This window comes from Aphis gossypii, chromosome 3 (genome assembly GCF_020184175.1).
Source record: "Aphis gossypii isolate Hap1 chromosome 3, ASM2018417v2, whole genome shotgun sequence".
Lineage (NCBI taxonomy): Eukaryota > Metazoa > Arthropoda > Insecta > Hemiptera > Aphididae > Aphis > Aphis gossypii.
The window spans coordinates 19,944,681-19,966,439 of NC_065532.1; the positions used below are offsets into that span (position 1 = coordinate 19,944,681).

Below are 21,759 nucleotides of genomic sequence, written 5' to 3' on the forward strand. Positions count from 1 at the left end.
TTTAATAATAGAGGACTTAATTTAACTCGCATTTGTTATATTATTTTATACTTATTATGTGGTGTGTAGTGCAAGGATTTAGTAATTAAAAATGGTAGCATGGCGAGGGGGCTATGAAATTTACTTTATTTCTTTAACGGTGGATTAAAATTATAAAACCTCTATGAGACAGTGTAATCTTTTTGCATGCATGAGTTACATTTCTGTGACGGGTGTGGTAAACTGATGACGATTTTTCTTGTATTAAATATATTCATTGAACATTTGAATGGAATATACAAAACATAATAATATTATGTCTTATAATCTAATGTTTATAAAACGCGTAGGCTTATATTTTCAACCAATGAAATAATATCCACTTTCAGCTTTAATGATTAACTAAAGAGATAAATAATGTAAAATTATTCATCTATATTTTCAAAGTAAATTTTTAATTTTAAATAATATTATTAAATTTAATAATTGTCTTAAATATTAAAACCGATAACATATTTTTATATTTTCTTTATCTAATATCGAATATCAAATAAAGTCAAGTTTTCTCTCCCGTAAAATATTAAACTGACTGTTTTCCAGTTTCGTAAGCATATGTTATGAGCACAAAAAAGGTGGAATTTAGAAATAAAAAATTTCAAAGTTCCACTCGTTAATGTAAATATAAATATAATTTTATTACTTCCGTTTTAAGTTTGAAACGAAATAAAATTTATTTTTTATTTTTATGATAAGTAGTAGGTACATATTATAATATAAAATATGTAATATTTCACAAATGTTTTATATTATGTAAAATTCTTTATTATGAATTTTCAAACTATTTCATCAAAAAAACTTATTTATGTTAATTTAACATTTGTAATTCAACTAGTAATGAATACTCGCAAGTTAAAAAAGTAGGATAAAAGAACAACTCTATTAAAATCTGTTTATATTAGGGTTCAAGTTAATAGCAAAAACTCGGAGGTTTTGTTAACATTAACAGAAATGTTGAGTAATTTATTTCAACCTCATTGGATTCTAAGGTTAAATACAACTATGTGGTATAATTCAGTAAGACTTATTTTCCATTAAATTTTGTAATCTTATTTTCATTATTTAGCATATTAAATACAGAGGCGTAAGACCAGGCCGGATATTGATGTCTTAAATGGGGGCTCTGGTTCAGAGCTTGTGTCAAATTAAATTTTATTCATAGAAATTATTCAGGTATTTTAAATAAATCTATCTAAAAACGGAAATAATAGTTTCTGGAATTACCGATCCGCTACAGGCCTATAGCGTCACACCAGTTCTACTGGAATCACTCCAGTCTATATAATAGGCAGCGTCGAGTAAAATGTAGTCAATTGAACATTTTAATATTGTAAAATCGCAATACTTTTTTTCAATTTGTTAATTTTTGCATGACGGAGATGATATTATATAATATATTTAAAAAGTATTTTAATTAATTAAAAAAAAAAAATCAATTGATAATATTAAACTTAGATTATCTGGATAGGAGTTTACTGTGTATGCGTTGTATGAATTTCAGAGAAAAACAGTTAAAAATATGCCAGTCACTTGATAACATTAATTATTTTCTTGACATTATCTCTCCCATTTTCTAAATATTTTTCAAATGCCCATAGGTATCTGGAGATGACGTCCATAAATTTCACATTTTTAAATGTATACTCCTAATAATATTACTGTCTCAGATATATTCTCTCATTTCGAAACTATTTATTAGTTTGTTTTAAGTAAATCAAGTAAACACAATTTACACCTGTATAGGTAATTTAAGTTAATATTGATATTTTATTAACTTAATTTTTGTAATTTTTTTAATTAATTAATGTTATAGATTTTTAAATATACGTTTAATGGAAGTGGATAATATGATGGAATTAACTGGTCTGATTGGAGGGGTCTGTGAAGAGTCGGCTCTGTGATTTCTATTTTTTCCGACTAATATTATATCATAGTACCTACTACTTATATTATTTATATTATTATTATAAAGCAAATTAGTGTTATTCCATATTTGTTTTGTATTGATGATCAAATGCTGAAATATATAATAAACATAAAGAAGTTGTAGTAAATTTCAGGTAGACTATATATGCATTGCATAATATTATAGAATTTTATTTTAATAATTTTTATAGTCAAACCTTTGATTTTTAAAAACTGTTATATATCATTTCAAAGATTCAAAAGTTAATTAAATTGTATAATATTGTTTATACATTTGATATTACATTTTACGATATACTTTAATTAAAATGCCGTTGTTTATTTTTTATTGAAACTTTAATTATATGTTTATTTCAATAGCTTTTATTCTATAAAATTAAATTATTGGTTCAGTACAGATAATAAATTGATAAAATCATGAATATCATAAAATAAAATCATTTAGGTTATGCATTTGTTTTATTTAAAATGATAGTTTTCACCTGTTTTAAAATATATATAGTATTATACTATTATAGTATATATAATTAATATAGACATTCAAGGCTAAAGAATTAAAAAATTAATGTTGTCTGAAATTTCCTAATACAACAGTTTCTTGTCGAGCATTGCTGAATTTGTTTTGTTTCATCATTTTCTTATAAAAGTTTAAGGTTATAATATGATAGATTTGGTTTTGCTACATTTTGAATTATTTAAACTTTTTTTGATAGTTTAAAATATGTTTTACAAGTACTTAAATCATATAGTTTGATAAACGTGGACATTTTTATTATTATTTTTATTATGGGAACACAAGTTGAGAGCATAACTACATAATGCTGTAGGTATAAGTGTATAACAATTTAAAAATATAATTTATCAAATATTTTACGTTTTTAAATTTTAATTTAGTATTCACTTCTGCAATTTTATACAAAAAAGTATAATTAATAATTTTTCATGAAAAATAATACCTGGAAACAAACAAATAGAAACTACAAAATGTTTTAAACTTTGAATGAGTTTTTCAATATTCTATATAATCCATAGTAATTCAACTATCATAATAAACAAGATTAAACTCATTTCTTGAATGTATGTATTTACAGAAATCGTATATGTGCGTTTCCTTCTAACTTAGATTGAATCAGAAAAGTATCTATACCATTTATAATAATATACCTGTAGGCTACTAGCAGATTTGATTAGTTTTACAAATAGTCACATTGTGGTGAAAAATAATATAATAAAATAAAAATTTATTATGAAACTGAATTTTTATAACAAATTAATTAATTTAGAATAATTCTTATTTTTTAAACAGAATACTTATTTTTATTATTATTAGCCTCTTCTTATTAATATATAATTTCTTCCTCATTTATTATGGGTATATTTTCAAGTAGTAAGTTAACTTATTAATTATTGTACTGGTCATGTAAAATAAAAACTAAGGGAAAAATTTTTATTAGTCATTTAAATTTATTTCATAGTATCTAGACAGTTAAACAAAACATTTAATTAGTAATAAGGCTTATTGATTATTCATAGTTAATAAAATATGTAGTTTGTCAAATAATCATATTTTTGGGTTGTTTTAAAATTCTACGTTTATAGCATTTTTATTGAATAAATAACAAAAAAAAAACTGTTCCCTTTCTTTAAATATTACTATACCTAATGGCATATAATTTTAAAACTTAATATATGAAAATAATTATTAATCTATAATCTAGTATTTATGAAAATAAGAAACCTAGTTTTTATGGCTTTTATATTTTTATGATATTATAATGAAAGTATCTGTAGAATTTCAAGAAATAAGAAGTTACTTATGTATGTATATTGTATATTGTATATATTTTATGTAAACTTTTGGTATTCTAGTAGTTGTTGTTTAATTTTGGAACTTGAAGCAAATCGAAATTTGGTATCACTCGAATTTGCAATAATGGTTTTTTTATTACGTCTTCCAATAGCATTTATGTTGACAACGTCATGTCTAAAGCTTTAAAATTAAAAAATAACAGAAAAAAATGTTAAGTTCAAATACCCGTTTAATGCACTTTTGTTGACGTAATGTATTTCTACATTTCTGTTTTAATCCCAACTCCCAATAAATGTCGACAAACATTAATAGCAATATAAAGTCTCTGAAAGACGTGCATCTAGTTAAAATCGAACGAACTGCACACTTTCCTTATTAAGTTCATTTATTAGATGGGCTGAGAAGAGTGAAGTTAATAGTATTTTTTTGACTTGCGTATGTGTACCAAAAGACTTCCGCAAAGACTAAAAAATATATAATTGTATTTTCGTTTTCATAAAGTACGAAGCCATAAAGTATAGGTAAAGGTATAATATACTTTATTATCGTTAGTACTGAAATTGTTGACACCGAGACCGAGGTTTGATGAAAATGCATTCGGTCCAGTACGTTTAATTTTACACAGTGTTTGGGATAAGCGGTGAGTATTATTTGATAATAAACGGTTTTTAAATATTAAATGTATATTTATATAATATATTAAATATGCACTATTAAACTCACCCAGCATTTTGACTACGCGCCCGGTGGCCCTGGTGTTGGTGGAGCTCAGACATGCTGTATGCCGACAGTGAGCCGAGCACGTTGTCCTGGACGAGTCGCGTTTGGATTTGTATAGCTTGAGGCCGATGAGTATGTACAGGACGATGATGAGCGTCCACGGGGCCAGGAAGAATAGTACCGAAGACAGTTCGAACGCGTAAGGCAGCTTGTTAGCCAGCCCACACGTGGACAGCTCGGGTATGATAACGCCTTTCTGTGTACGAGCGTATACAAGTCCCATCTGTATGGCCTGTACAAGTGGAAACGACACTTGGTTATTATTATTGTCTGCGACGCAGTGAGTGATGGAGATAAAAAAAAGGTTACCAGTGAATTTATTTTTTATTTTTCACGCACAATAGCTCTGTACCTCAACCCCTTTGCTACCCCGCCACTGAGTCTACCTCGAGTAAATTTCAACTCTGCCTGGGTTAAACCTTTTTTGTTTGTCAGAACTTTGTAAACCTCGTTGCGCGTGCGGTTAACCTCGAAAACCCCGGGTTACCCCCTCCCCTCTCACGCCAAAAGTGTACGTAAGTAAGTTTTCCCGTTTTCCGTTAAATCTCGGCAAGACAAATACGCAATACCAGCTATGACTTGTTTAAGCATATAGTATCACGGACTCAAGAGAGCGATTTAAGCCTGTTTCGTTAGCGATATGTATACATAAATATAATACGCTGGTAGGTATATAAAACTATACGCCTAAAACAAACAATACATTTTTTTTTCATATCCGTCCATGATGATGGCATTACGCTAAGTATTATTTGTGGTCTGAGGCAGCACCTTTATACACATTTTTTTTTTACAAATCAGAAGATGTATTTTTTCTTATTATTTTCAAAAATAAACATCAAAAAATATTCTGTGTATACGAGTATAATATACAATACACAGACGATATAATATCAGTCATATACTCATATCAGACATTGCGATTGATTTTTCAAAACTCAGACGATTGTAGTTTGAATTCACTCTAAAACTACGTATTTTGTTTCAATAGTAAGGTATATTATTTAACTAATGTAGTAATATACATTTGTTTTGTAATTTTGTCAATAATTTTATTTTATTTTTGTAATAAAATAGTTTATGGATTGTACACAATGAACTATTGAAGCCAGACAAATTGTTAGTGTCTGGATGGCTTGGAAAATACAAATCCTATCATTGAGTCTTTCATTGCATTGTAATTTTCAGATTTTTCTACTTCAGATAAAAATATATATATATATATTAGAAGTAATATTGATCGTACAAACTAACTAAATTAAAATCAATCAGGAGTAAAGGTAGTTCGCTGAATAATTAGGTTGTACGGATAAAAAAAGTAAATAGAGTTTTTTTTTCTAGTGACTATACATTGACTATATTATTATATTACGTTGATTTACTATCATAAAAATATGTATGTCATGTAAGATTTTCAAAAAAAAAAAAAATTAATATAATAATATTTCATAAATGCTAATATTTATTATTTTAAAGTTTGGTTTAATAAATATTTTATTTTAATTATTAACAGATAAATTAAAAGTATGTTCATATACACATAATTTAATATACAAAAGAATATTTCAAAAAATGAATAGCCCAATATTAAATGAAAAAACAGTTTCAGATTCAATTTCCAAGTATTGTGATTCTGAAATATTCAATTTACATATAATGTATATATTTGTGAAATCTGAAATGTTTGTATATATATATTTCAAATAATTACGGGGATGTTGACCGTTGAACGGTATAATGCTCCGGACTGTGAAGTTGTCTGACCATGGCCATTAGGCACTCTGTTTATATTTTACCGGAATGAAATAACATAAAACCGAACGATGACCAATGCAAACTGAAAAATGCTTTTAAATTGTTTTCGTTTAACGTTGAACAAAATATAAGAATATCGTATATATATATGTACAATGTACATGAATCACATTTGTAAACATTATTCTTCCATATTTTTGTAATATGCATTTGGACGTGTAGTTATTATTTATAATAGTTACAGGACGGATCGAAAATATCGTGCATAATGCGTTCCAATATTTTCAGTTACGAGACTACTGAGTATGGTACGTAGAATATTTATTTTTATTTAGGGTATATTTTGGCCGATTGTATTTAAATTATTTAAAATAAGGACTTAACTCTTGACGTGGACAGTAATACTATACGCATTATACGCCATGACATAATGTGTCCATCCGATCATTTCACAATCAGCGAATTAAATATTTAAATACATAATACGTGTCTTTGCTTTGTCAATCGTTACATACGTCAATTCGGTTGGGGAATGTTTGTCATCAATGTATAGCTAAGCCGTTGTGACCTAGTCAGTGCAGAAGAGTGTAATATCAGGTAGTGTCAAGCGGTCGTCCAGATTTAATCCTACTACAGGAAAATAAATAAAATATATTATAAAAAGGCTGAAAAGAAGAGATAAGTCTGCACACATGAACCATATACCTTGAGTATTTTAAAGTCGATTGTTTTATTTTAAATAATTTGATTTAGAGTATTGGAAAAAGTTTATGGAAACAATATTTGTCACGTGTGACGTATATGATCTATTACTTGTAAGGACAACCATAAACCATCAGTAAACTAATATATTTTTACGCTTGAATAATTGGATATAGCAACAAAAAAGTTTGTTGAAAACTTATCTACCATAAAGAGCCACGTGAAACGAGACAAGTAACTTTAAACATTGATGGATTTTGTGAGAAAACATGGTGGCATCTCCTTTGGAATATATATATATATATATATTGATATGTGACACATAGTAGACGAGCCTTCGTATAATAAAAAAGGAATGAAGAAATATTTATTTCAACAGCAGTCGCACAAGTTTAAAACTAATGGTGAATACCTTGAACAAATTTTATAATTAGTATTTGATAACTTTATTAATTGTGGGTTTAAATGTTTATTCTAGTAATCTCTATAAGCACAGGATATTTACAGTAACAGGTATACTTCGTATAACTTTTATCTTTTATATTAATGTATATTTTTTATCCAACTCACCCTAATTTATGAACTGTCGGTAAAGGTCGTGAAATATATTAACCAATTATGATAGTTAAACTTTTAAGTTAAAAGTATGGCAGAGTTTAAAACAAAATCATTAATTTGATAATATTATAAAAAGGATTATTTTAATAATTTTACAAATGAATTAAATGCTTGAAAGCCATCATTTATAAGTGTGTTAAAGATAGATAATGATAATAAATCATAATATAATAGGTACATTTGGTATACGTATTTTAAATTATGTGTATTAAGTATATAGTCATAAGCACTGTATAATAGTTAATTGTTTTATTATTTTTTAAATCTTTTACAACAATATAGTAACATATCATATTATATTCCATATCGTAGACATTTTACGCAAAAATTTTATACGAGTATTTATGTTATTTTTTAAAAGTTAATTGACATTTAAATTGTTTAAAACAATTCTAAATAATCGATTATTTAAATAAAAATATTCTTGAATTATTAAGGTATTATTATTATTTAATATTTTAGACTTTCATATTATCATTATCATTCATTAAGTAACATTACTAAAGTTAATAATTAACTATACTAATAATCTACATGTGTTACGGTCTACGGTTCTGTTGGTGGTAAAATTATTTATACTTGTTGAATAAAATTTCTTGAAACAATTTTATTACCACTAGAAGGTTTTTGCAAGTAAGGAAATTAAATTACAATTTATAAGGCACTAAATTAAAGGTTTGAAAACGTAGGTCGACCGATAATACTAATTAGACCAGTGTTTTTCAAACTTTTATTATACACGGCACACCGTAAACTTCAAAAAATGTTCACTGCACACTGATCTTTTTTTAGACGAACAAATTGTTTTGAATTAATTATTAATTTATTTTCTTATATCACAATTAAATGCAATCGGTAATTTATAAAAAAAACAAGTGGATACTCGCGGCACCCAGTTTGAAAACCACTGAATTAAACACTTAAGCAGAGAAAACTATATTACTTAGTCAGTCGAAAATTATGCTCACCTAACAGATTTGAGCGTTGAACTTATAGATTATATTTAGGTATTCTACGGAAAATGGGAATGGTTTGAAATATAAAAGAAACAGCAGTGCATTTACATAGTAGATGCTGAGGCGAGACAAAAATATTTGATCATTTTATGGGCTCCAATGTTTAAGTTATTTAAAAAAAAAATAATATAGTATAATATTACTTATAGGTATTTGATATTTTACGAAACTAAGCTAGTTTAAACACCTTTATATAAGTAAAAAGTAGTTATATTGGGAAATGAATTTGAATACGTTTAAAATAAGTTATTATAACGGTTGGTGTCTAAATTATGATTATTTTGGAAATTAAAAACGTTATGTAAGTGACATCTACATAATTATTCACAGGTCGGAATCAGGTCTCGCTTTAAAGTCTTAGAACGCTGCTTTAACCTTTAGCATCGTTAAAATTATTATCAAGAAATATTCAACTGTGAGTTTCTTACATATTATACATAAACTTAATAAGTATTAAAATTAATTGGTGTTAGGTCAAACACGTCAAATATAAAATTATATTTTATAGAAGTGGTCAATGTTTCGATTTGCTGTCGCTACTCGGTGGATATTTTTCGTCGTATAATGAAATGATAAGTCTGGAAACAATGTTTCAGTGCATAAATAGTTAAAGTTTTAAAAGGTTCATGCCTCGTCTTAATGAAACAATCAGATTCTGTTGATAAAATTAGGAACAAAGTTGAGACCATCGCTATAATTTATGGTTCTAAATGCGGTTCACATTTAGAAAAAGCAGATAGTTTCAGTTTTAAAATGTTAAATAAACCGAGAACAGTTTTCCATAAAATACAGAGCATTGCTTCTTTATATTGGTTAATTCAGACTTTTATTTTAACTACTATAAACAAAACTAAACAACTGTCATATTTTATTTTCGTTATTTTTGTTCAACTCATTAAAATAATAGACATATCAATAATTGCATCGAATAGTTTTAGTTCTAAATAAACACAATTCGGTAAAATAAAAATGTTTAATGAAATTTAATTAATAACACATATTTTGTGATATAATATAGCAACTTTTTAGTTATGGTAATGTATTATATTTTATTAGGTACGTTAAATAAAATTTAAAACACACACTGTGAAATGAAAAACTTAACCAACTTTGGTGTTTGAAATTGACATAGCTTTTCAGGACAAGAAATATTTAAAAAATTGTTCGGATTAAATAGGTAAAATAAAACAATTTCAATAATTTTATTCTATTTTTATGAAAATAAATAAAGAATATTACTAATAAATTTATTGTTTGCAACGTTTATGTCAGTTTTGTATTTAACGATTTAAAATGCAATTTTGTCATGTGATGATAAAATATTATGGCCATACATAAACTGTATAAATGTTATTAAATCGAAGGAAATATAATATGTGGTAATGAAGTGTATAATATTATTATAAATGTTTATCAAGTTTTTAAATTGTTTGGTGCGTACTTTTGTTAAATAAGAGCTTTATTTGTTCGAATAAGTAAAAACAAACACATTTCAAGACATCCCTAAATTGACGTCGACAAAACGATGACAAAAAGAAAACCGTCAGGATAGTACTTTTTTTGACACATCCGTGACTATGGTTACAACTTACAACTTGATTAGTAAAGGCCGAAAATTAGCAACAGATTTATTGAATAGATAAAATAAGTACAGAACGAATTGAAAATTATGTTAAAAATGTTATAGTTTGTTTGTATATGTTTTATAACGATCCCGTTAGAATCATGTTATCCGATTATGACTATAATATGATCAGCATGAATAAAATTAAATAAATAAATCTAGATGATTTTAAGTCATATAGAAATTTATTAAAGAATAATATAAAAAATTATGATTATAAGAAAAATTCCCGAAAGAATATTTACTCGAATTTTTGACAAGTACACTTATTTCTACAACCATTATTTCATTACTTGTTATACATTTACCGAATACAGAAATTGGTTTCTTTAGATTTTAATTAGTTTTTTCGTTGTGTCAACGATTTATTCTATTACATATATTAAGGTACCTATTATATGTGCCGTCAGCTGTATATATAAACGAATCATTTATGAATCGTCAATGTTTGTTGACGTTGATCAAACAATAAAATTGGAAAATACAGTTAATACCACTTCAAAAATAACAATAATACAGTAAAGTCTAGACAGTGCTAGACTAATGAGATTAATGAATTTTAACACCAGGTAACTGTACTAAAATCCATCAAATTTTATTGAAATAACTAAGACGTAAATTAAATATTTCGTTGTAATATTAGATTAGTATTATTTTTATAAACAAAGAATACTTTGCTCGTAATTGAATTTTTTTGTGTAAAAAAAAAAAAATCTATTATACAGTAAAATATAATAAAACCTAACTTGATTTAATACTATAAAGTATCTTATGAATTAAACAATGTTTTGTACAAAATATGTTTTTATAAATATAGATTTTTCGTCGAAATTGTTAAATAATTTTAGTGATAATGACATTTTTTAAAAACTTTTTGGAGGTTTTTTTCCGAAAGTGCATTACAAGTTTCTTATTTACATAATAAATTATGTATATAATTTACTATACATATTATAGTTTTAATTATTTTTGAAAATGTATAAAACATTGTTTTGATCAAGTTTTTTAAGTTTAAACCTACGTGAAATTCATTTTTGCTTGTTTTTGTTTTATCTTGTTTTTCATGATTAAAATGACAAAACATATTCTTTGTTTTTGTTTTTGCTAAGTCGATTTGTCGCTAATGTATAAGTTATGATAGAAAATACACCAACGTATACAATTTATGTCTGGGAATGAACCTACAGTTTCAACACCCTCGATCTGATGCTGTGTTCAGACGCACTTGGAGATGACGTATACAATAGGCCGTTCGCATAGTTTATAAAATTACGGTTTGTAACTTTTCCCCCCTCAACACATTGGAACTGTATCAGTAAACAATATAATATGGAAACAAAATTCTAACTTCCGAGTATGTTATAGTGGGTTATGTATTTAATTTGTGCACTTACACAGTGATATAATATTAAGAATAGTGAATAGTTATGCGCATATATCTCTTGTATTTATTTACAGAATCAAAAAAAAAAAAAAAAACTCGACGATTTGGGAACGTTATACACCTTTGTTTTTCATTTAAAACCTTTGGCCACCAAACTTTCAATTGCCTATGGCGAGACAATGTAATATAAGATCATCAAGAACACTGATGGATGAAAGTTTTACTTGAAATGTAGCCTCAAGTCTGTTCAAGCGTTTAATTTAAGCCTTATTGGAGCTTTTATATTACGAAAGAAGAAATTTACTTTTCGAATGAAATACATAATATTATAACAATGCATAGAGGTAATGTAACTTGTGCGAATGTGCTTATTATTTGTTTTTTATCACTAAACGTAATGAGACATTATTTCGAAAATAGATTATTTGTAATGGTCCAACTTTTAAGATGTTTAATATTATAATAACTACCTACATATAAAAATGGTGTGTTGAACCATTTTTTTTTGTGCCAAGGTTACAGTGAACAAATACACATTTTTATTTTTAATAGGGTAATATTCGTATAATATTAAATAATATGTAGTCGAGTAATTATTATTTATAGCAATTTTTTTTTTTATGCGATGATGGAGAATAAGTATATTATAATAATAATAATCAATAGTTTAGAAGTTAAAAATTTTTTTTTCGACTCGTAATATTTTTTGTTATATGAATTTTATTATGATCGATACAATTTAAGTTAAAAATTGCTCATACTATTTGGAAGTTGTAACCATTTAATTTCTAAGCACAAAGAAACATTTACCTGAGGAAACGCAAGTGTTAACGCTACAACCCAAATGATTAATATGTATTTGAATGCTCTGGACAGATTGGATTCTGTGTGTGATAAAAACGGATGACAAATTGCAACGTATCTTTCAATGGTAAACGCCGTAATTGTTAGTACAGTAGCGTTCGTCGATGTCTCTGCAGCAAACCCTCTGATTATACAAAACATCTCTCCAAACACATAAGGATACCTAAAAAATAATAAAAAAATAGTAATTATGATGTATTTCCTTAATTTTTTTAAATCATTCAATTATAATAATTATGCAATAAAGTTTGTTATATAATGTTAGAAACGTGTATACACATATTTTTTTAAAACAATTAATAATTAACAATTGTTTTATTTTTATAACATGTTCATTTTTGTTATAATAGGTATCGTCTATAAAAGTAGTATCAAGTGATATATTAATTCATTCTGTGGTGATTTTTTTCGAATTAGTCGAGATTTTGTATACTTGAGTAATGAGTGTGTAGGTATTTGTTGGAGAATTTATAACACCTTTGAGTCAAATTCTTCAATATAACCATTAGTTATAATACTAATTAAATACATCTAACCGTCTTGGTAGTATTTTTTTTTATTATTGTTAAAAGTTTTTGGTTACAATCTATGAAACGATTACACTGGCAAATCGATGTATTTGGTGTATGGTGTCGATACTCGATAGAGCAGAGGTTCCCAACCTTTTTGGTGCTACGGACCACTTGAAGAACTTTCAATACGTTACGGACCACCTCAATTGTATTCTTTATTTTTCTTAAATAGATATAAGAATACATTTTTTTCACACATTTTAGAATTTAGATTATGAATAAATAAAAAATAATTTTTCTTATAGCAGGCTTTTAATAATGTTTATAGTTGATCATTTTTTATTGAAGTTTAAAATAATAAATAATTTAACGCAAATTACTATTCTAAAAAAATGTACATCTGTCAATGTAATCATATCTTAATGTACAAACAAGATAACATTATCGGTTGAAAAAATAATATAAATTTTACTGTATAATATAAATTTATAAATAAACGACGTACTATACACTATTCAGTATTTGTGTTATGCCTCAAAGGAAAATAAAATATTTAAAATATTTTTAAATTTTATAAGTATGGCCGCGGATCACCAATAGTTCGCGGACCATAGCTTGGGAACCTACGCATTATTCAGTATTTGTGTTATGCCTCAAAGGAAAATGAAATACCTACTTAAAATATTTTTAAATTTTATAAGTATGGCTCGCGGATTCCCTCATAATGTCTCGTGGACCATAGGTTGGGAATCTATGAGATAGAGTGTGTAATACACATAAAAAAAAATATTAAGGTGTTTTTAATGTTGAGCTTTGTACATAAATAAAACGTTTATTGGTTATTATTAACTGCACTAAAAGTAAATTTAAATGTAATGACACTTTTAAAAATATAGTTTTTTATATTATCCAAATTACTAAGTAAAATATTCCAAAAAAAATTTATGATAAATTTAAAATAGCCCGCCATTAGGACTAATTTTAGACAAATTCTTATGATGATGAATAATCGATATTGTAAACGGACACATTTATAGTATTATACTAAATTGGTAATATTGGTTTCTTTCAGTGAGAGAAATTAAATAGAAATCATCACACTTCTCTTTGTATATTATATGTACCGTTCCATAACATTCAATTACACGATTGTCTCTATACATAATATAATACATATTTATATACTATGCATTATTAATTTATGTTTTTAAAATAGCTTAACAGATAATATTGTGTAATGATGCACGGAAAGTCGTTTTATGTACTTTACAAGGCTATACATAATGTTAATCTTTCAAAATATCATACAATGTACAAGGACTATCCTAAATATATTAATGACCATTTATTAAAAATACGATCAATCTTCTTAAATGGTAGTAAAAAATCGAATAAAACTGGTATATTTCAATATTAAATATCACTATCATCATTATCGATTGTAGTAAATATAGCTGGCAATAAATCTATTTCTCGATTGTTTTATTGTTTTTCTAGTATGTTGTTTAATATCCTTCGTGTATGCGACCGTCAGTATAACATTTTATACATAATATATAATATTATATTTTTAAGTAATGAGAATAAAATATTATTTAAACTTGATCATTGACAAACAATATATTTTTATTGTTTATTTTTGAACCCAAATATTATATTTCTGTGTTAAAAAATATTTAAAGTATTATAACATTGTTATTAAAAGACTTCGACAAGTTTTTATTTTTAATACTTTTAAATTACTTTTATTACTTTTAAAACTTATTGAAACCTACCTATATTTAACATTTTAATAATGTTAGTGATATTTAATCTTTTGGAATGTATACGATACAGATTTATGTAATTAAAATAGTTATCTACATATTTTAATTAAAACGAAAGCATCTAAAATTTGTTTATTTATATATTTATAAAGAGAAACTCATTTTTTTTTTTTACGAATTGAGCTAAGAATATATTATAATAACAATAACAATAGTAAAATTATCTAGGTAAAAATATATTCTGTATTACATTTGATATGTTCTTTTTGAAATACAATGCAACAGCTTTTGACGTATATAAAAATATAAAGATATTTAAGCACAGATAAATAAATTTATTTAGATACTCAAAGTTTTAATTAATTAAAAAAATGTATATTTTTATTTAATTTAAGGTTTGTTTTTTTTGTCATTATTTATTTCGATTATTTTCACAATAAAGGCGTAGTAAATAACCTTTTGTTTTTTGAATGTTATAATAAAAAGAATCGTTTTTGTGCTTTTATGCGTAGATAATTACTTTCATATCATCTGTTGTTTGCATAAAACAAAAACATAATACCCCTTCATCCGATCTAGTCCTCAATTAGCATAAATTACTCTTCTTTTTGTGTCCTAAATCCACTATAATATAATCAAATCTTGCTTTTTATTCTTCACCTGGAGCGGATGTAATCTTATCAAATGTCTTCTTTATATACGTCATTATAGAGAGCGTAGACACCCATATATACATACATACATACATATACATACATACGAGTACATACACATCTCTTATAAATTATATATTTTTAAAATGTCGAATTTGCTTAACAAGAGTATGTGATTTCTTTTAGTTTATTTCATACGATTCGCAGTTATACAAATTAACAATGCAATACGTCCCCGAGGCACTGTTTTATAAGTTTTTCTCGGTCAAGAACGAGAATGTTTTATAATCATAATATTCTTTTGTAACCATTATATTATCCTTATTCGTTATTCTTCATAGAGTTATTATTTGTTATTTTCGAAGCATTTTTCCCCATTAAGAATTTATCATCTCAGAGTGTTAAATGATTATAATTAAATCAAATATCCTACGTGTTCTTATATTTTTAAAATTGAAATTCAATTTAGATGACTTTGTAGTATTTTTGTGACAAAGTATTTGGGAATTGTAAATTTTTGGGAATCGATAAAACAACATAAGTAATACGTTTGTATAATTGTTAAAAAGAAAAAAAACAGTATAACAGCTAAGGTAGGCGTATACTGTAGATGTATAAAAGCTACGTATTTGAAGCAGTACCTAAAAACAAAAAGCATTGAAGTGTTTTGTGATATACGCTTCAAAATTGAAAATAATTAACATTATTGTGCAATTGTCATACAACAGGATCTCTGAGTAGATGCTCATATTTAAAACCTATTTATAATTTCAAACCAATGGCCTAAGCGTGAAACTATTTACAGGGTACATTGTCTTATTATTTATTTATAAATTTATAAATTATTTATCTTTTTTTATTTAGAATATTATTTTTGTTATTTAAATATAATAAAATAAAATATTACAGTAATTTAAAATAATAATAACACTATTAAGATAAAATAGCCATTATTTTATTTTTAATGAAAAAATTCTGAAAAGAAATCAAAGATATCGAAATCCGTATCATTATTTTTATTCATTTTAAATTCTGAGCAAAGCGAAGATTTTCAAAATGGACAATAATGATGTACTAACAATGGATATTTTTTCGATAACGACTTAACATTTTTAATAAAGTACATTTATATGTTTTATACTGTTTAAGAGAAGTATAATTTTAGTCGTTAGAACATAATTATAATTATGAGACTATTTTATCGTTATTAATGTTTATTGAACGTTTAAGTCAAAATTGACACGTTTGGCAATAAATCGAATAAATATAATTTTAGTTCCACCTATAAATTGGGGACACAAAATAACATTCTATTAGCAAACACAAAGAATAAACATCATTCTTATAAATGGGTTGTGCAACGTTTTCAAAATATTACAAGAAATATAATTGAAAACTACTCGTAAATAAGACTCGTTACTCACTAATGCGCACTACTCGCTGTATATTTTATGATTATGTTTATAGATAGCTAAAATGATACGCCGAAATTGTATACATTGTAGGTTTTTAAAGATTTAGGAAATAAGTTCTATTTGTGAAAAAATGGTTTATAATAAATTAAAATTCATACAAATAATAATTCTATTTGAATACAACGATGATTATTTTCCTACTACGATATTATTGCACGATTACCTATTTATAATGCCCACACTGCTGTTTTGTATAATACATCATAATTATTATATCTCTCTTGATATTGAACGATTAAAAAATTGTCGGAAAGGAAGACCCACATCCCAACTAGTCGTGCCAATAATAAAATCCGCCAAATACACTCGACATTGCAGTGCGGAAACAACTACTATTGCGTCTGTGAACAATATGGCCTGCACGTGTGTGCTGTTTTGAAAGAAATTAATGATAATAGTGTATAGAATGTGGTACGCCCATATAATATTATCATTACCGCTACGGTGGAATTTATGACACCCATAATATACCCCACAATTATTCTAGTTTGATACATTATTTTTCCCCCCGCTAATACGAAAATGTACAGATCGATTATCATACCTGGACCATGTTAGGTAAATTTCCTGCGGCAATCCGGACAACAGTAGTAGCAGGTCGGACACAGCGAGACTGAACAGATAGTAATTGGTGGCCGTGTGCATGTACTTATTTCGGGCGATCACTATGCACGTGCTCACATTGCCCACGATTCCTGTGGCAAATATCAGCGTGTAGATGAGCGTGACGGGCACGACAACTGGTAGCGAGTCTCTCTTCGGGCCCCACTGATGATCATCGTGTGAACTGTAGTTATTGCCGTAGCTATATTTGAAACCAGAAACACGGTAAACGTCAAAGATGATAAAAATGACATTATTAATAATATAAAATAGCGACAGTAACGAGATATATTAACAATAGAATAACAATAAAAACAAAAACAACGATAATAATAAAAGAAATAGTAATTATAATAAGAATACCTACATAATATTATTATATTCAACGGATGTCCGAAGACCCGTAGTCTAATTCCACAGTAAGGTTATGAGTGTTCGTTTGAGTAGATTTGAGTAGATACATAAATTATAAATATGATTTATCTAAGATACGCACCTCTTCTATCTCTTACCCTAAATCCGATCTCACTGTATAAATATATATATATTTTGATTTTTATAAACAATAAACATCTGCACGTCGTACGACATTCTCTGCACTTTATTCTGTTATACATTTAACTCGTTCGGTACATTTTTCCCTTTTTAATTTCGGTAGACAATAATATTTTCTATACAATAATGTTCGATGTATTGTATTTTATTACCGCTAACAAACCTCACATTATTATTTTGATTTCATCCTATTTTTCTTTGACCATATAATATTAAAGAAATAATTATTAATAGTTTTTTAAATAATAATAATTTTTTTTATTTTTCATGATTTTCCATCAATTTTCAAACCTGTAAATACGTATCGTTTGAAAGGTCTACAAATTAAAATATCGTTATCGGTTCATCACGTACAGTTTGCACGCGATATTGTTGCTTAAAGTCTACCATACCGAAACCCGAGAAGAAAATAGAGGAATATATTAATATTTATAATATTGATAATAGTTTAGCCATTCCAGATCATCGTAAATAATACAAGAACATAGTATTTAATATGAAATATCGTGATCGACCGAATATACGCATATAGGATGGTGATATCACGGTACCTATAAGTTAAAGTTTTTGATTCGAAACGCGGAATTGCATTTTCTTACAACAGTGGGCGTATTTATTGGTATTATAGTACATTATACCTACATTCCTTATCACTTATAACATGTTTGCAATTGAAGTGTTATTGTCTTCGTCGAAAACAATATGCAGTGGTACAATAGTGACTATATGTTCAAACACCTATTCAAAATCGACGCCAATCACTAAAACGTTCACATAACTGTTCACTTTATTTAATTGAAATGAGTAGAGTAACGACATGACTATCTCTCTCATATAATAATATATACAATTTATTAAGTATACGCAATTAATATTTTTGCTCACGTTTTTCGATTAACGATAGAATTCTTGGGTTCAACTGATATGATAAAACATAATTACTCGCAATAATGCAATTTGAAGATCAAGATGGTTAGTTTCAAAATGACAGAACCTCTCAATAAAGTCACGTAATCTAATAACATTATTTATTACCACCCAAATGCTTTAGTATTTTTTTTTTTTTTTTTTGATTATAAATGGGATAAAAATGCAAATAAAGTCACTATTACAGAAATCATCCAATTCATTCAAAATTTGGAAATTCTATTTTGCCCAACCATATCCCGATAGGTATTGATTTCGAAATAGAAGTGTAAGCGGAACTCATTGTTGTATTTTTTTAAATTGTCTTTCCTTTGACTGTCCCCAGATGATTATCACGTTCAATTCGTTCTGATAGTATGTATCCTATATATAAATATGACTTTCTATATATCCAACAAATTGAAGATTTTTACGAGGCTCTTTCACTATTTTTTGAAAAGTTTAAAATCGATTTTTTTTTTTAAAAAAAAATTTAAAAAGTAAATTATTTCTGATATTAATAATTTTTAAATTATTTATTTGGTCATATACTTATAGGATATAATACGGCCATTCTGTTCATAATATTATTAGTCAGTTGAAATTTATTTTACCATTAATTTACAAGTAACCAAGCAAATATTTCTCGGTAGCATCTTAAAAGTTCTGTAATAATTAAGGATGTAAAAATATACATTATATATGTCTATAAACCTTTGAAGTAGGTAAAAATACTATAGCTTTTTATAATAATTTTGCATAATATTTTTTTTCTTTTTAAATTTCAGCTCTATAAGATCTAAACCAACATAAATATTGTTACCTATTTCAAAATTCTTCTTTCGATCTGATCTTACTCTGAAATACTTACCATTACTTTTACTTTTATATATTACGCATAGTTCATTCTACATGGTTTATTGATTCATATTTATTTTAAAAGGAAAAATAAACTTCGATTTGACATAGTTGAACTATTATTATTTGTACAATTATGGAGATATAGAGAGTGATTTTATAATTATTAGGTATAATTTATTGTCGTAAAAATTGTATGTCATAGTCCTCAACATTCTCTTATCAAGTTAAATACCTCTTTATTTTAGTAGAAAATAATTAAAATATTATATTAATAAAAATAGTAACTACGTTTCAAATAATTATTAATCAAATTCAGAAACAGTAGAAAATTAAATTATTTTTACCAATTATATTCTTATTTTTATTATAACTTATGTATAGATATTTTAGAGTCACTGTTATATTCAATACTTATTTAAAAATATTAAAAAATAATATTTTTATGAGTTAAATAAGTATCATTTTATCCTACTGAACGACGGTCATGGTACTTACGAGTACAACGCACGCGTTCGTTTTATCCTCATGCGTTATACTTTATACGGGTATTAACGATATAAGTCGATGTCTTATATTTAAATGTTTCATTCCAAATACAAGCGTTTTTACCTAATGCTGTCGTTGTAGAAGGTGTCGTTTGTTAAAGTTTCTTCAGACAGCATACTCAAAAATGCAATACAACTGATACATTATTCAAGCCACCATCGCACTAGGAACCCTGAAAAAGCGTTTAAATTTAATAAATATATTATATTTAATAATTGACAATTTTTTTTTAATGTTCTTTATTAATAAAATATAATTTTTTATTTTTTGGAACACGCTTTTCACTTTGTCTATACTCTATGGAATATAATAAATTGTACTACTATTAGTAAAATCTAAAATATCGATATGAAGAAATAGAATAGCGTTCAACAATAATTATTACTATAAACAACCTTATATAATGTTATACAATTGTAAATCGTAAATCAACGTATTTATAATAATAGTACACATTTTGCATACTCAATTTGCAGGACTATATATTAACGTCCGTAACAAATGGTCACTTATTAATTATTATCGCACCCTTTCATATTTTGTTTAATTTATTATTTGTGTTAAAAAAAAAATACTCGACACCTGTTTCAGTATTATATAATTCTAATAGTTATTAGTTATTACGCTGAGAGGAAATAATCTAAAATTAAAATTATAATTTCTTTAAAATAAATTTTATTTTATATTATTATATTAAGTTTAATTGAATAAAAATTCACTCTATAGCATTTTTAAATTAAAGTTATATACATATAAATAACATCAAAACAAAAAAAAATTAAAGAAGATAGTATAACTGTATAAGAATGAAAAGAACAGAGCAAAAGCTCAATTTTTTTATGGATAAACAAATAATTAAAAACTTTAAATATTTACCATTTTTAAAACTGCTATATATTAATAATAAATATAAATATACAATTCATATACATTTTAATTATTTAGATTATGTAAAAAAGTTACTTATTACTTTAATGTTTTATATTAACTTTTCGTAATAAGTTTGAATACGTTCTGTTCAAAATTGGATAAAAAAAAATGTTGTTCATTATATTCCAACCTTTCTATCTCGTTTTTAAGAATCTTCCTTCGAAGACGACTAACATGACGTGTTCGAAATACTAAAGACTTAATGAAATTATTTTATATTTATTGCTTTTCCAAAGAAATATATCCTATTGTAAGTGACATTCATTGAAAGCGGTATGCTTTTGACATTGCGTGACTCCAAAATGTTTATACTTCATAATATTTTGTTGAGCTAATCAAATTGGGTTCAGATAATATAAATTTCGAACAAACTTACCTTTTTTCGTATTACGTATCAAAAGGCCACGACTATTCAAAATTAAAATCACGGCAATAGT

At 26.0% G+C, this 21,759-nt stretch overlaps 1 protein-coding gene across 2 annotated transcripts in view; it reads right to left on the reverse strand.

Moving 5' to 3' along the window:
* Positions 1-21,759, reverse strand: part of LOC114126352 (pyrokinin-1 receptor-like) — a 46,013-nt gene that overhangs the window by 7,475 nt on the left and 16,779 nt on the right. For both annotated transcript variants that reach the window (XM_027990282.2, XM_027990283.2), the window contains exons 2-5: positions 20,456-20,564; positions 17,466-17,726; positions 12,462-12,678; positions 4,496-4,784 (exon numbers count right to left, since the gene is read on the reverse strand). In XM_027990282.2, coding sequence (XP_027846083.1) covers positions 4,496-4,784; positions 12,462-12,678; positions 17,466-17,726; positions 20,456-20,508 — 820 coding nt within the window. In that variant the 5' untranslated portion in view covers positions 20,509-20,564. The remainder of the gene's footprint in view (positions 1-4,495; positions 4,785-12,461; positions 12,679-17,465; positions 17,727-20,455; positions 20,565-21,759) is intronic.